This window comes from Plecotus auritus, assembly GCF_963455305.1.
Source record: "Plecotus auritus genome assembly, chromosome: 4".
NCBI lineage: Eukaryota > Metazoa > Chordata > Mammalia > Chiroptera > Vespertilionidae > Plecotus > Plecotus auritus.
This window is the reverse complement of record NC_137775.1, coordinates 15693642-15707575: the sequence shown is the minus strand read 5'-3', so window position 1 is coordinate 15707575 and position 13934 is coordinate 15693642. Positions and strand designations below refer to the sequence as shown.

The window sequence follows — 13934 nt, the reverse complement described above, 5'->3', positions numbered from 1 at the left end:
AACTATCTTGTATGATTATTATTATGAAGCTTCAAAAGGATCTACTAGGGTGCTGAGTAATCACCAGTCACACAAAGTGTGGCTATAATAATAAAATTACTCCTATTGGTGTGTGCTCAGTAAGAAATCTATTCTAGGTTTTTAACAGGTAGCAACAGAACCTTCCCTTAGCCCTTTGTTATATTTTAAATAGCTGCAGATTTTTGTTCTTAGAGTTGTCATCAATAACTCGGGGGAAAAACCCACTCTCATTAATCAATCCTAGTTTTAGCTAAGCAGTTGCTGCTTGTGGAAAGAAAAGGAATAGAAGGAAAATCTATAGAAAAATAACACAGAAAATGTTATTGGCAAATAACATAGAAAAAAATCAACAAATGTAGGACATTCACCTTAAAGTCACCACCACACTTTATTCTCAGAAAATTAATAATAATAACTTTTGCTATGTATCAGGCACTTTCCTTAGCAATTTATCAGTGTTCCCCAATTTAATTTCCGCAGTAATTCACCATTTTGCACATTGAAGAAGTTGAAGCATAGAGTAAAATAACCGAAGTCATGAGAGCAAAGGGCAAAGCTGTAATTTGAACTTGAGGAGTCAGTTTCCACAGATAAGGCATCAGGCTAGTGTGCTTTGGTAATTCTTCCTCTTGTTCTCTCTTCACCACCTACCCAAGCTGCTCAATCCCCTGAGCTAGCAAAACTGAAGCCAACGCACCATTTCCTTTTGCCTCCCCCTGCAGTCACTCACATTCTAAGGAGGTTCAAATCTTTGCAGCCAGACCACAAAAATATCTTTGGGCGCATGACACAAACAGTTTCTTTTTGTTTCTTCTTTCTTCTCTTTTGCATGGAATCAAGTTTCCAGACAGCTGCGTAATTGTCCCCTTTTGTCTTGGTTTATCTTACAGTATTAATTAAGACTTTACAGCCACTCAATAAAGCAAGAGGTTTGTAAAAAGATGGCGAAATGGGTATGGAGACTTTCCTTAATGAGCTCCACGTGGGTAGCGTTGTTGAAAGTGTCTACTTGCTATGACAAAATACTTTACTATACATTCCCCCAAATAGCTTGATTTTTTAAAAATTGATAGATGGATTCAACTTTGTCTTTAAACTATTGATCTCTTGTTTTTTGTCTGAATTCCTTCTCAGAAAAAAAAAAAAATCTGTTGGCAAATATTCAACAAGCTTGATACCCTCTGTAATGCAAAAATACTTATAAATATGTATATGATGGGACATTTATGTGTGCATTGTGATGAATAAGTGATTTAGCATATACAGCTCTCAGAATATATCACTAGCAATAACAAGGAAGAACATGGCTTCATTTCTGGCTTCTAAACGAGAGATAAGCACCCAATAATACTGTGACCCAAGAGATGGGTTGCTTTTTTTTCTTCACATTTTCATGGAACAAGTTACTCATTTAGATACTGACACAAAATTGTTTTGTTGCAGTAACTGTCATAACACTAGTGACTCATCGTTAAAGGATGTCAGCAGCTCATTAGCATGATTGAATTGGCACTCATGTAGTAATTACCATGAATTGTCAATTTCTATCATAGTGTCCTCTCCCAGCACCAAGAATTGGGAATGTTTGTGAAATTGCAGAGGAAGGCAGAAGACAGCAAAATGAACAAATTCAGCTGCCCACCACCTTCACTATCAGAGAATAATGGCAAAGCATCTGGAATAAAAAATTATGGTGATGACAGCTAATATTTATTGAATTGTTCTTTGCCCAGAATTAGTCAAGTGTTTTACATACACAGTAAGTCCTCACTTAACATCATCCATCAATAGATTCTTGGAAACCGCAATTTTAAGTGAAACTCTGTGTAACACCACCAAAACCCCTAGGCTAATTGATAGAAACAAGAGTAACGTTCTTAATGGCATAGTTCTGGTCACAAACATATCACCAAACTTCTATATCAAGACCCAAAACACTTTTCACATTAAACATTGAAATAAATGTGAGTGATACGTAAACTTAACAAATAGCAATTGAAACAAGTAAGAATTGTTTTCCAACTCGCTTGTTCTAGTTCAGGGTTGCAGGTGGCTGGAGCCTATCCCGGCAGCTCAGGGCACAAGGTGGGAACCAACCCCAGACAACACGCCCCATCGCAGGGCCACGCACTCACACTCAGAGTGGGACAAGGCAGCCACTCTAATTCACCTCCTTCGGGGGTGGGAGTCCCCAGAGAAAACTCCACAGGCAGTGGCCCTGGCCTGGAATTGAATTCTTTTTCTCTTCAACAACATTGTAACAAAACAACGTTGAACAAAACAACCTTATTTGAGGTCCTGCTGTACTGTCTTGTTTACTACTTCCACTAGCCCTATACATACGCACTATTAGTAATGCCATTCCAAGAGGAATACACTGAGGCGTAGAGACGTGATGTAAATTGACCAAGATCACACAGGTTGTGAGCAGCAGAACTAGAATTCAAACCCCGATCATCTGATTCCAAAATTCATGTGCTTACTGGTGAAACTGTACTCCGGGGTTTCTCAGCCACAGCACCACGGACACGGCCAGATCATTCTTTGCTTTAAGAGTCTGCCCTGTAGGGCTGCAGGATGCTTAGCAGTTTAGCAGCATCCCTGTCCTCTGCCCACTAGATGCCAGTAGTACCCTCTCTCCTCAGCCCACTCTCCTGCTGATGGCAGCCCAAAATGTATCCAGGCACTACCCAATGTCCTTGAGGAGGCAAAATTGCCCCTTCCCCCAGGATGAAAACCACTGTTCTACTCTCACCCATCTTTATAACGACTACACAGGGTATCCCAAAAACATGCATACACACTTTAACAGCTGATAACTCACTTAATTTTCACTCCTTTTTAGGTTTAACTGATTTGAAATAAAGGTTGAAGCCAGACTAAGCTTTGAGCAAAGAAAATATATGCACTAGACTTTTTTATGGGGATACATAAAAGATAAAGTTTACGGTACAAAACTGGCAACCGTTGACGAAGTGAGAGTGCACAAATACCGTAAGAAGTGATTCTTGATGTTTGTGATTCCATTGCTTCCCGTTATCAGCAGTGCCTGCACCAGAACGGTCATCAGTTTGAAAACAGGCATTGATAAAAAAATTTATCCATTTCTGTAGATTCTTTAAAATTTTGAAAATGAACTGTATCTTAATAAACACTGACTTTATAATCATTTAAAATGTGTACCAAGTATACATTGGGACACCTTATATAATATTGTGTTATTAAACAACTCAGAAATATCATTTTAATGGCTAAAATATATATTATTGAATATTAAATAAGTGCTACACCTAAAATAGTACTTTTAATTAATTTATAAAGAAAAAATTGTATTTGAGAATTTAAAACAATCAAGTTCTTTGAAATCTACCCTTTTGATGTATTTTGGATCTTACCTAATAATAGACAAACATGTAAATTGACCATACCTCCACTACGTCACCAGCCAATCAGGAGTGATAGGCAAATTAACCCAATAAAGATGGCAGTTAATCTGCCCCACCCCCAGTCTCTCAGGCCTCTGGCAGTGTGGGAAGGAGGGGCCAGAGTGGAAAGAGGCGGCTCTGGGGCCGGAGTGGAAAGGCAGTGCCGGCAGCCAGGGAAAGGAAAGCCCATTCTAGCACGAATCTTCGTGCATCAGGCTTCTAGTATAAATATAAACTTCATAAATAATAATCAGTAGGTGTTTTATATCACAAAGGCTATTAATTTCCTCTTTCAAAATATGTTGTCAAAAAATTTAAAAAATGTGTTGTCATTTTTCACCTGGTATACTTTAGAAGATAAAAATGAAGGAGACTTGTGTGGGTAACAGATTTAAGAGTGAAAGAGTTTATTTGATTACTGTATACAGACATGGCCTAAGTTACAATCAAATAAGGTAAAACTTCATGCATATATGTCTGAAAATAAAAGTAATTTATTGGTAATTTTTTTTTAAATTCAGAATTCTATTCTCTTCCTAAAATGTCTAATAAATCAACATTTACTAAGGCTTTGGTTTTGTTTATTTTAAAACATACTTAAATGTATATTAAAAGCAAGTATTTTGCTATTTATACCCACCTCATTCTTCAAATATTTAAGTGCCTACTCTTATGTTACCTATTTTAGGACAGATATAAAAATTAAAGTCTGCATTCCTGAGAAAATTACTTTAGAAACAAGTCATATATACACAAAAGCCCTAAGAATAAGAAAAGACTATAAAGCAACTAATAAAGTATTTTTGCATAATTCACATTAAATAAAAACATACACATACACACACCCAAGTTAAGATAATAAAATTCATTTAATAGGCATATTACATATAAACAATTTATCACAAATTTTGCATCTTTAGAGTCCACATGAAAAATCACAGTATACATAGACTAGAAGCAATGTATATCAGACAAAAACATCCTGGAGATGTTTAGGTTGTCAGGTTTATACTTTTCCTCCAAATCTTTTTAGGGTTTGGGACCAAAAAAAAAATTAGTTAAAAACAAACATTCTATCCTTGTGGTTTTGACCTATTATTCCTTCTTACCAAAGCAAACAACCAAACCAAAAAAAAAAAAAAAAAACAAAAAACCAACGAATTCCTCCAAATTCCATACATTAGTAGTATTTGGTTTAAATGTTTTATCTACTACCATAAAAACAGAATTAAAAACACATCTGGCTAAATAAGTCTAAAAGAGAATAGTGGATTTTATTGGGTTTATAGACAATGGTATGTATTTAAATGACCATACATTCTTAATCTGTTCCTTGGGTGCAATTTGGATGTAATCTGCCTTTTAATGACCTACATTGGACCTCATGGTTGCAATCCAAGTGAGTAGCATCAAAACAAAATTATCTAGTACACACATGTTGCTTAGGGCTGCAATGTTACCATGGTTACTACCAGATCGAACACCTCAGGAAAGCAGAACCACTAAAGTCTTTCACCTTGCAGAAATTCAGCACTCTTGATAGGTTGTGAGCCTTCATTTTCCTTCATTTGGGGGCTTTTCCGATTGGTCTTGTGTTTTTCCTTCATCTTTCTTTTTTACATCTAAAAAAATAAATAATTTTCATTCATATATGTAATATATTAAGATTTTCCTTTATGCACCCTAGTCATTTTCTACCTAAGACATACTTTGCCATCAGTCCAGACATAAAAACTACACAAAGAAAAGTCAGACTCCAACTTTTTTTATTAGCAATTGGAAACTATTAATTTTTAAACACTTAATAATATTTGTACTTAGCTAATTAAAAAGAAAATAGGCCTTAAATCCACTTATTTATAGCTCTGTTAATAAAACATTGTCTATGCCATCTGCCTCTGTAAATGTGATTCCTTTTGCGTATTCTTTAACACCTGGTGTTACATTTTGACTGTGTTTTTAGTACTTTAAGTTTCTTAGTTGATGCCCTTGACTTTATTTCAAAACGATTTAACGAATCATATAAAAATAGTAGCAATATTCTTTCAGATAATAGTTTCTCTGGTGACCAGAATATAAAATGATGAAGACTACTAACTCTCTTCCAGTATATTAGCTTTCTTTTCCTTAACTGAACAATGTCAACATGTATTTTGGGGTGTGTGTGCACGTGTGTGTGTGTGTGTGTATTTATAAACTTTAATTAGACCTTTTATATTAACAAGTAACTTCTCTACCTCATTAGTTGGGGATGGCCATTCAACAGCTACATCATGTTCTGATAATCATACAGTTGTCCCCCCTTATCCATGGTTTCACTTTCTGCGGTTTTAGTTACCATGGTCCAAAAATATTAAATGGAAAATTCCAGATATAAACATTCCTAAGTTTTAAATTGCACACTCTTCTGAGTAATTGTGATGAAATCTCATGCCATCCTGCTCCGTTCCACCTGGGACATGAATCATCCCTTTGTCCAGTGTCTCCAGGCTGTACATATACGCTTCCCACCTGTTGGTTATGTGGTAGCTGTCTTGGTTATCAAATAGACTGTTGCAATTTTGCAGTGTTTGTGTTTAAGTGACCCTTATTTTACTTAAAATGGCCTCAAAGCTATTCACATAATTTTATTCCAGTATATTGTTGTAATTGTTTTATTTTATTATAGTCATTGTTGTTATTCTGTTACTGTGCCTAATTTATAAATTAAACTTTACCGTAGGTATGTATATATAGGAGAAAACATAGTATATGTAGGGTTTGGTAATATCTGCGGTTTCAGGCATCTACTGGGAGTCTTAGAACATATCCCCTGTGGATAAGGGAGGTCCATTGTATATGGCATTTTCAAACTTAAAAAGCCAAAAAACATTATATATGCTTTATTTCTTTTATTTTTATTTCTTCCATCTTTTTTTCATCTTATGTGTATACTTTTTTTAAAAAGATTTATTTAGTTTCAGAGAGAGAGGAAGGAAGAGGCAGAGAGAGAAACATCCACATAGGAGGGAAACATCCATCGGCTGCCTCCTGATTGAGCTGGAAACCAGGGAATGTGCAACCAGCAACCTTTCCATGCATGGAATGACACCCAACCAACTGAACCAACTGGGCAGGGCTTATGTGTATACTTTGTAACTTTTACTTGTAGAGTCCCATTTGAGAAATGCAATGACCTTTGGGAAAAAGTGAGGTAACCAAGGGACTCCAGGATCTGTCCATGGCCCCTGGCCTAACAATGGCATGTTTATTTCATGGGAATCAAACCAGGAACATTTGTAACTTTACCAGGTTGTAAATAACCTCCCTAGGCAAAGAAACAAGAGCCTTCTCTGGGGCTCCCATTAATGGGATAGAAGTGAAGAAGCTTCTAGCTCTTTCATTCTTCACTGTCACCAGGAATACATTTCTACACACACACACACACACACACACACACACACACACACAAACACACACACACACACACGTCTACCTTGACATCTAAAATGGGACGACCCAGCGATTCCACTTCTGGAAATATATCCGAAGAAACCTGAAACACTAATTTGAAAGAACATATGCACATTTATGTTCATTGCTGTGCTATTAACAATAGTGAGGATTTGGAAGCAGCCTAAGTGCCCATCAGTAGATGACTGGGTAAAAAAGTTGTGGCACATTTACACAGTGGAATACTACTTGGCTGTGAAAAGGAAGAAATCTTACCTTTTGTGATAGCATAGATGGGCCTGGAGAGCATTATGCTAAGTGAAATAAGCTAGTCAGAGAAAGACAAGTACCATATGATTTCATTCATATGGTACAAAATTAAATGAACAAAATTAAACTAACCAACAAAATGGAAATAGAAGCATAGATAGAGAGAACATACTGACAACTGTCAGAGGGAGGATGGTTTGGAGGCTGGGTAAAAAAGGTGAAGAGATTAAGAAGAAAAAAACACACACACAGACACAGACCACAGTGTGGTGATAGCCAGAGGGAAAGTGGGGTGAGGGAGGCAGGAGAGGGTATAGGGGAAAACAAATGGTGGCGGATTGAAACCTGCATGGTTTTATTAAGCAATGTCACCCCAATAAATTCAATTTAAAAAAGAAATTAAAAAATAAAATGGGTCACATGGCACCGGTATTTTGGTAATGACCTGGAACTGAAATTATCTTTAACCTCTTTGAATGCTTTTAAGTGAAGAGACTTTAAAAAACCTTTATTGAAATTATTATTATATTTAGTCTCAGAAAACTAAACTCTGCAAAAGCTATATGGGCTATATGTAAGCCATGGGAGAAAGACCCAAGATTTTCCTTCATTTGCTTGACAGCTCTTTTTTTTTTTTTCTTAATTCAACTACTGGTTGAAGTCTGATCACCTTTTATACAAATGCCTTAAAGATCTCATCTCTAGTTGATAATAAACTTCCTCTAAGAGAAATAGCTAAGCTTATGGAATACTGCAGTGAGCCTGGCCGGCGTGACTCACTCAGTGGTTGAGTTTTGACCTATGAGCCAGGAGGTCAAGGTTCTATTCCCAGTCAGGCACATGCCCTGGTTGCGGGCTGGATCCCCAGTGTGGGGTGTGCAGGAGGCAGCCAATCAGTGATTCTCTCTCATCATTGATGTTTCTATCTCTCTCCCACTCTACCTTCCGCTCTGAAATCAATTCTCTATCATCAACGATGTTTCCATCCCTCTCTCCCTCTCCCTTCCTCTCTGAAATCAATAAAAATATATTTTAAAAAATTAGTGAAGCAGAGCCTCCTAAAGTGATTTGTCAGTGGGTGGCAGAAGAGAAATTATGTTCTTTCTGAGTACTTCTCAATCAATTTTGTTAGCTCCTTGAGGGAAAGGATAATATGTGCTGTCCTTTTACTCCCAATCACCAGCACTGTGTGTGACAATACACATCCAATGAATATATAAATGCTCAGTTTCCACATACAAAACACCATGAGACAAAAAGATGAAATTGTCCACTTTCAGAAAGCCTGAAAAATCTACTTAACCATAAACACAAAAGCTGAAAGGTTTTAGTAAACAGTAGGAGAAACCAGTACTTAACAGGGAGACTGTTGCAGAGGAAAGAACTGATTCAGAGAGAAGTGCTGCTGATTTTAAGAGAAATTTACTGTTACCTTCCTTTATGGAGAGGGTCTCCAGTTTGAGGGGCAACTCAGAAGTCCCACCTGTCCCAGCTGAACCCTGGATGTCTGGGACGGCATTCCGGCGGCCTGCCCTTGCTGAAGATGCAAAATTGTCGACCCCAAGCTCCACATCAGTCATTTCCGGTGAATCTGTCCTCATAGCAACATCTACAAATAGAATGTGCACGTGAAGAAGGGGATGCGCCTGTTCCGAGGTAAACACTCACAATGGTGGCTGAAAGGCATGGCTTGCTCAAAAACACAACAGGCTTGGGAATCTAATCACTGCTCACACTCTGCATCTATGTCTACTGTGCTGGTCCCAGAGTTTCCATCTGCACAGAATGGAGCAGGAAGTTCTCAGTGCGAGCCAGATTGCTAAAAATAACCCGAGCCAAAAGAGCCACTTGGATGTTTTAGGGTGCAGCAATCTCTTGCCTTTTGTTCTGCTTTTCTATGGAAGGATCAGCCAAAGGGGGCTGGGAAGGAAATGAACACTGACTTGTTTGGCCACTCCCAAGCAGACTCTGCCTGCCAGGATTTGCTTTGAGTGTTTGTTCAGCCTAAAACCAAATCACTATAATCTGTGAGGAGCAAACAAAATACACGCTGTTCCTGCTCTTTAGAAATAAGGAATTCAACTTTATCTCAAAGGCCCCCCCGCCCCACGCCGCCCACCACCCCCAGTGACAGCTGTGTATTTCTCTCTGTGCTCTTCTCAGACCTAATTTTCATTGCCGAATGTTCTGTTGGGGAGAGTAGGACTCGTTTTATCTTTTCTTGCCTTCAAATGGACATGGTAATTCCTAGTGCTTTCCTAAAGCATCCTTCCTCTTCCCAGCAATTGTTGGTCTCTACCAAAAGGTTCTCAAGAGGTCACTCACTATACAGGGAGAGAGGTAGCAGATATTGCTTATTCTAAAACTATTTCATATGATGTTTTCTTTTTTCACCTTTAAAAAATGTTTAATTAACAGTTAACATATAATAACATTAGTTCATGGTGTATAGCCACATGATTATATATTTATATAACTTATGAAGTGATCCCTGATAAGTCCAGTATTCACCTGACACCATATATAGTTATTACAATATTGACTATATTTCCTATGCTGTACATTACATCCCCGTGACTATTTTGTAACTATAATTTGTACTTCTTAACCCCTTCTCCTTTTTCACTCATTCCCCCCCCCCAACTCTTCTCCCCTCTGGCAACCGTTAAAATGTTCTCTATATCATATGATGCTTCCTAATGGATCTTTCCTAAGAAGTCAACACCGAACAGTATCGCAAATGCAGCAGGAGCAGGAACAAGTTATTGAGAAGCTATTACATGTTAGGTTCTCAGCTGGGCATTGAGAGTACAGAGGAATGATACAGTCTCTGTTTTTAGGGGACTTGCACTCTCAAAGGGAAGAAAGAAGGTAAACATGGAGGCACAGATAACAACACAGAATATACTGAGTATCAACCAAAGGATGGAGATACTCATCATTTGTGGCACTTGAGGGTAGAAATTGGTGAATATTGGCCTACATACACAAAGCAAATCAAACTTTTCATGAAGAGAGCCCTTTCTAATCAGTGGGCTTCAGTTCAGGAAATGCTAAAAATGAAGGGAAACAGTCACAAAGTATGTGCATTTGATATTAAAAGTGCAACTCTTTTTGGCCCATAGCATGTACATTGAGTTTAGTGTTGGCCTGAGGAATCCAGGAGTAACTAGGCTACTTCTCCAGATAGTTTCATTTTTCTAGGAATTGGGAAAAATTTGAGAGCAATGCTAGAATTTAAGACATAATTTTGAGCTCAATTAGACTTATAATTGTTTAGTATTCACCAACTGTCTGGCATTGAAAGACAGTACAGATTAATGTAAAGAGCACTGGACTATTATTCAAACAGAACATTCCAGGCTTACAAAGTTATATTGGTTAACCCATTTAATTTATCTGAGTCACTATTTAAAAAAATGGCCTGATTGATTCAGAGAATTCTTGCAGAAAAACTAACGAGATAAAGGGTATAGAAACTCTTTGTAACTACAAAACCATATGGTTGATTACTGGCATCATTGCTCATGTCTCACTAAGTTTTATTTACTCTACCATTCTCCTGTATGCCCACTTTAATCCTAACAAGAAATATCTTACGCCTGGAAAACCTCCTAAGTTTTCTAAGAGGGAAACCAGCATTCATTCAACACTGCATGAACATTTTCATGTCTATTATTCTCACTTAAACCTCCCACTAACCCTATGAGGTAGTGAGGAATCACCCTCACTCTGTGGATATGGAAACTGGGGCACAGGAACGTTAAGTGACTTACTTAGAGTTGCACAGCTGCTAATCTAGCATCTAGTTTCAGCTTACTCTGAAAACAAGACGATGTAGGTTACCACAGAATTAGCTTTACAAGTCTCTGAGATATGTATAAATAGCCACACAACAGCTACTTTAGATTCTGTCCTTCATTACTTTTAAATAGGAAAAATCCATAATAATAAAAGCACAATATGCTAATTAGACTAGACATCCTTCCAGATGTCCTTCTGGATGACCTTCCAGATGAAGCCGAGGCTGAGAGGGAAGCCCGAGTCCCAGGTGCCAGAGGGAAGCCGGTGCCGGCAGCCGGGGGAAGGAAGGCCTACTCTTGCACAAATTTCGTGCATCAGGCCTCTACTATATATATAAATGTTTAGTTACCTTGTGACCACCCCCATGATGCGTGAATTTCAATTAGAGATGTCTTCTCTACCTGTGAGATCTCTACCTTGTGAGTAGCACCTGACACCAGTTTGGAAACAGACCATTTGCAGGCCTCCCTCCACTCTGTCCTCAGCAATTCCCATCACATCAGAAGCCATGACCATGACTGAATGTGTACTAGTATTTCTGTGACACATCTTCCTGCATAACTAGAAATAAATGAACTATGCTGAGCTTGAACACCTTGATTTTTACTGGCCTGGTAGTCCCAATCTTAAAACTGAAGATAAGCCCTAGCTGGTTTGGCTCAGTGGATAGAGCGTCAGCTTGTGGACTGAAGGGTCCTGGGTCCAATTCCGGTCAAGGGCACATACCCAGGTTTCAGGCTCGATCCCCAGTAGGGGGTGTGCAGAAGGCAGCCGAGCAATGATTCTCTCTCATCATTGATGTTTCTATCTCTCCCTCTCCCTTCCTCTCTGAAATCAAGAAAAATATATATTTAAAAAAAATTGAAGAGAATGACAAATATAATAAATTAAGATGAATAATTATATACTATATAATTTATGTTAAATAAAAATGGGAAAACTCTTTTTAGCAAAAGGGGATATGTTAAAAGAGTACTGAGTTAGCATTTGTGCATTGAAAGAAAACTTCCAAAAGGTGGCTGGGAATAGGCCATCCACACGGAAGAAGGGATTCTGGCCTCCAAGTTTATGTCAAGGTTTCTTTGCTGCTGGCTGCTATTTTGGAAGTTTTTGCTTTTGCCTTTATTATTTTTCTAAATTAGTCCTTTTTTATAAATTGACTAGAGGCCCGATGCATGAAGATTCGTGCAAGAATGGGCCTTCCTTCCCCTGGCTGCCGGCACCACCTTTGCTCTGGCCTGAGCAGCCTTTCTGTGCCAGCCTGGAGCCACCTTTCTGCCTTCCCACACTGCCCAGAGGCCCGGAGCGGCAGGGCGCCTGTGTATGCAAATTAACTCGCCATCTTTGTTGGGTTAATTTGCATACACACTCCTGATTGGCTGGTGGGTGTCATGAAGGCACGGTCAATTAGCATGTTACTCTTTTATTAGTTAGATGCTAGAAAATAAGCTCATCACAAAACCAAATGTTTGTCCAAGTTAACTCACTAACGACCCTTTTCAGATAAAAAAAAATAGAACTGGACATGCAGGGAGGCCAAGACACAGGCAGGTTTCTCTGGAGCTATCCTTGGTCACCTCCCAACTCCCACTTGGCACCATCTTCCTCTCAGAGCCACCCGGACTGAGTGACCAGGATGCCATGCTCCACCACAAGACGAGCACTTTGGCCAGCTCAGTCCACAGGGTTATAGGGAGGAAGCTCGCTACAGTGACAACCACTTGGCCTCCCTGACAGAACATATCTGTGATTTAGAGGTCGCTGGCAGGGGCATTAGAACCCACAGGGTGATGCTAAACTGAGCTCTTTCCATTACAAGGAGGCTTATCGCAGCATCGAAAATAATCTGAAAGTCCATGAAGGAAAAATAAGTCTGAAAAAGCTGTATGAATCCTATTACCCGCCATTGTAAGGAATGTATTAAATCCAATTAGATCTACCCACGGAGATGTGTCTTTGACACCTTGTAAAACAAAGCAAATTTAAAAAGTAATATTTACTCTGTGTGTGTGTGTGTGTGTGTGTGTGTGTGTGTGTGGCATGGGGGAGAAGGGGTCATGAATATAATGTAATTTCAACTTCGTAAAAAGAATAAAAATCCTAGTTGGGAATGTGAGAACAAGGAGAATATTAACAATTTTTCAGTACCTCCTTACATATTTTAGCTTGTAATAATGAGCATATGTTACTTTTTGTACTTCAAAGAATTAAAACATTCACCTGGCAAAATTATGAATACACAGGTTTTCTAGCACGGAAAGGTTCTATAAATAACATTTTGGCAATTTAACAAAAAATAGCGTATCTCTAACTAAAAGCTTCTCTGTCCTCCAAATACTCATCTTACTTGTCTGTTATTATCCTATGCAACAGTAATTGCCTATGCTTGACTTTTTTTTTTTTAAGGGATGATATATATGTATATGAGAATTGCTCTAGTCAAGTGCTTTGTGACATTGAAAAAGTATATAGCATATAGAAAGATGAGGAAACACTGATAAGAAAAACAAAATAGAGATTACTTGCAGGTTCTTGTAATTTTCTGGGCTTAAAAAGCTATGTTTGTTTGCTAACCAAGGCAGCTGACTCACTAACAACTCTTCCTTTTTCTTCTACGGAATTAGCAGAGAAATTTGAATGAGTTCTGCTTTGTCAGCTGTGGCTGATTACAGGAGCTGAAACCACTTGGACATTTGGAGATTTTGCAGAAGTCCTCGGACGCTCACAGCAAGGTAATGTGATTTACATCACCTGGGACAAACTTCCATCTTGTAAATTTGAAATACACAAATTTTAGAATGGCTTACCAAAACACCGTTACACAGGCATGTTTACACACACATTCCAGCATCTTCTCAGTATCTGAAATATTGAAAAGGCTATGGCTGTACCACTGAAGCAGACAAAGATGGTTAAGCTAAATGGAGCACTAGAGGAATATAGATATTTTTAAAACCACTAGTCAGCTCTCAGTGGGCTCAA

At 38.3% G+C, this 13934-nt stretch overlaps 1 protein-coding gene across 1 annotated transcript in view; it reads right to left on the bottom strand.

The window, feature by feature from the left end:
- Positions 1-3826: 3826 nt before the first annotated feature.
- Positions 3827-13934, bottom strand: part of PKIB (cAMP-dependent protein kinase inhibitor beta) — an 89622-nt gene continuing 79514 nt past the window's right edge. Inside the window, exons 3-4 of the mRNA XM_080666230.1 lie at positions 8581-8757; positions 3827-5068 (exon numbers count right to left, since the gene is read on the bottom strand). Of these exons, the coding sequence (XP_080522356.1) occupies positions 5001-5068; positions 8581-8757 (245 nt within the window). The 3' untranslated portion in view covers positions 3827-5000. The remainder of the gene's footprint in view (positions 5069-8580; positions 8758-13934) is intronic.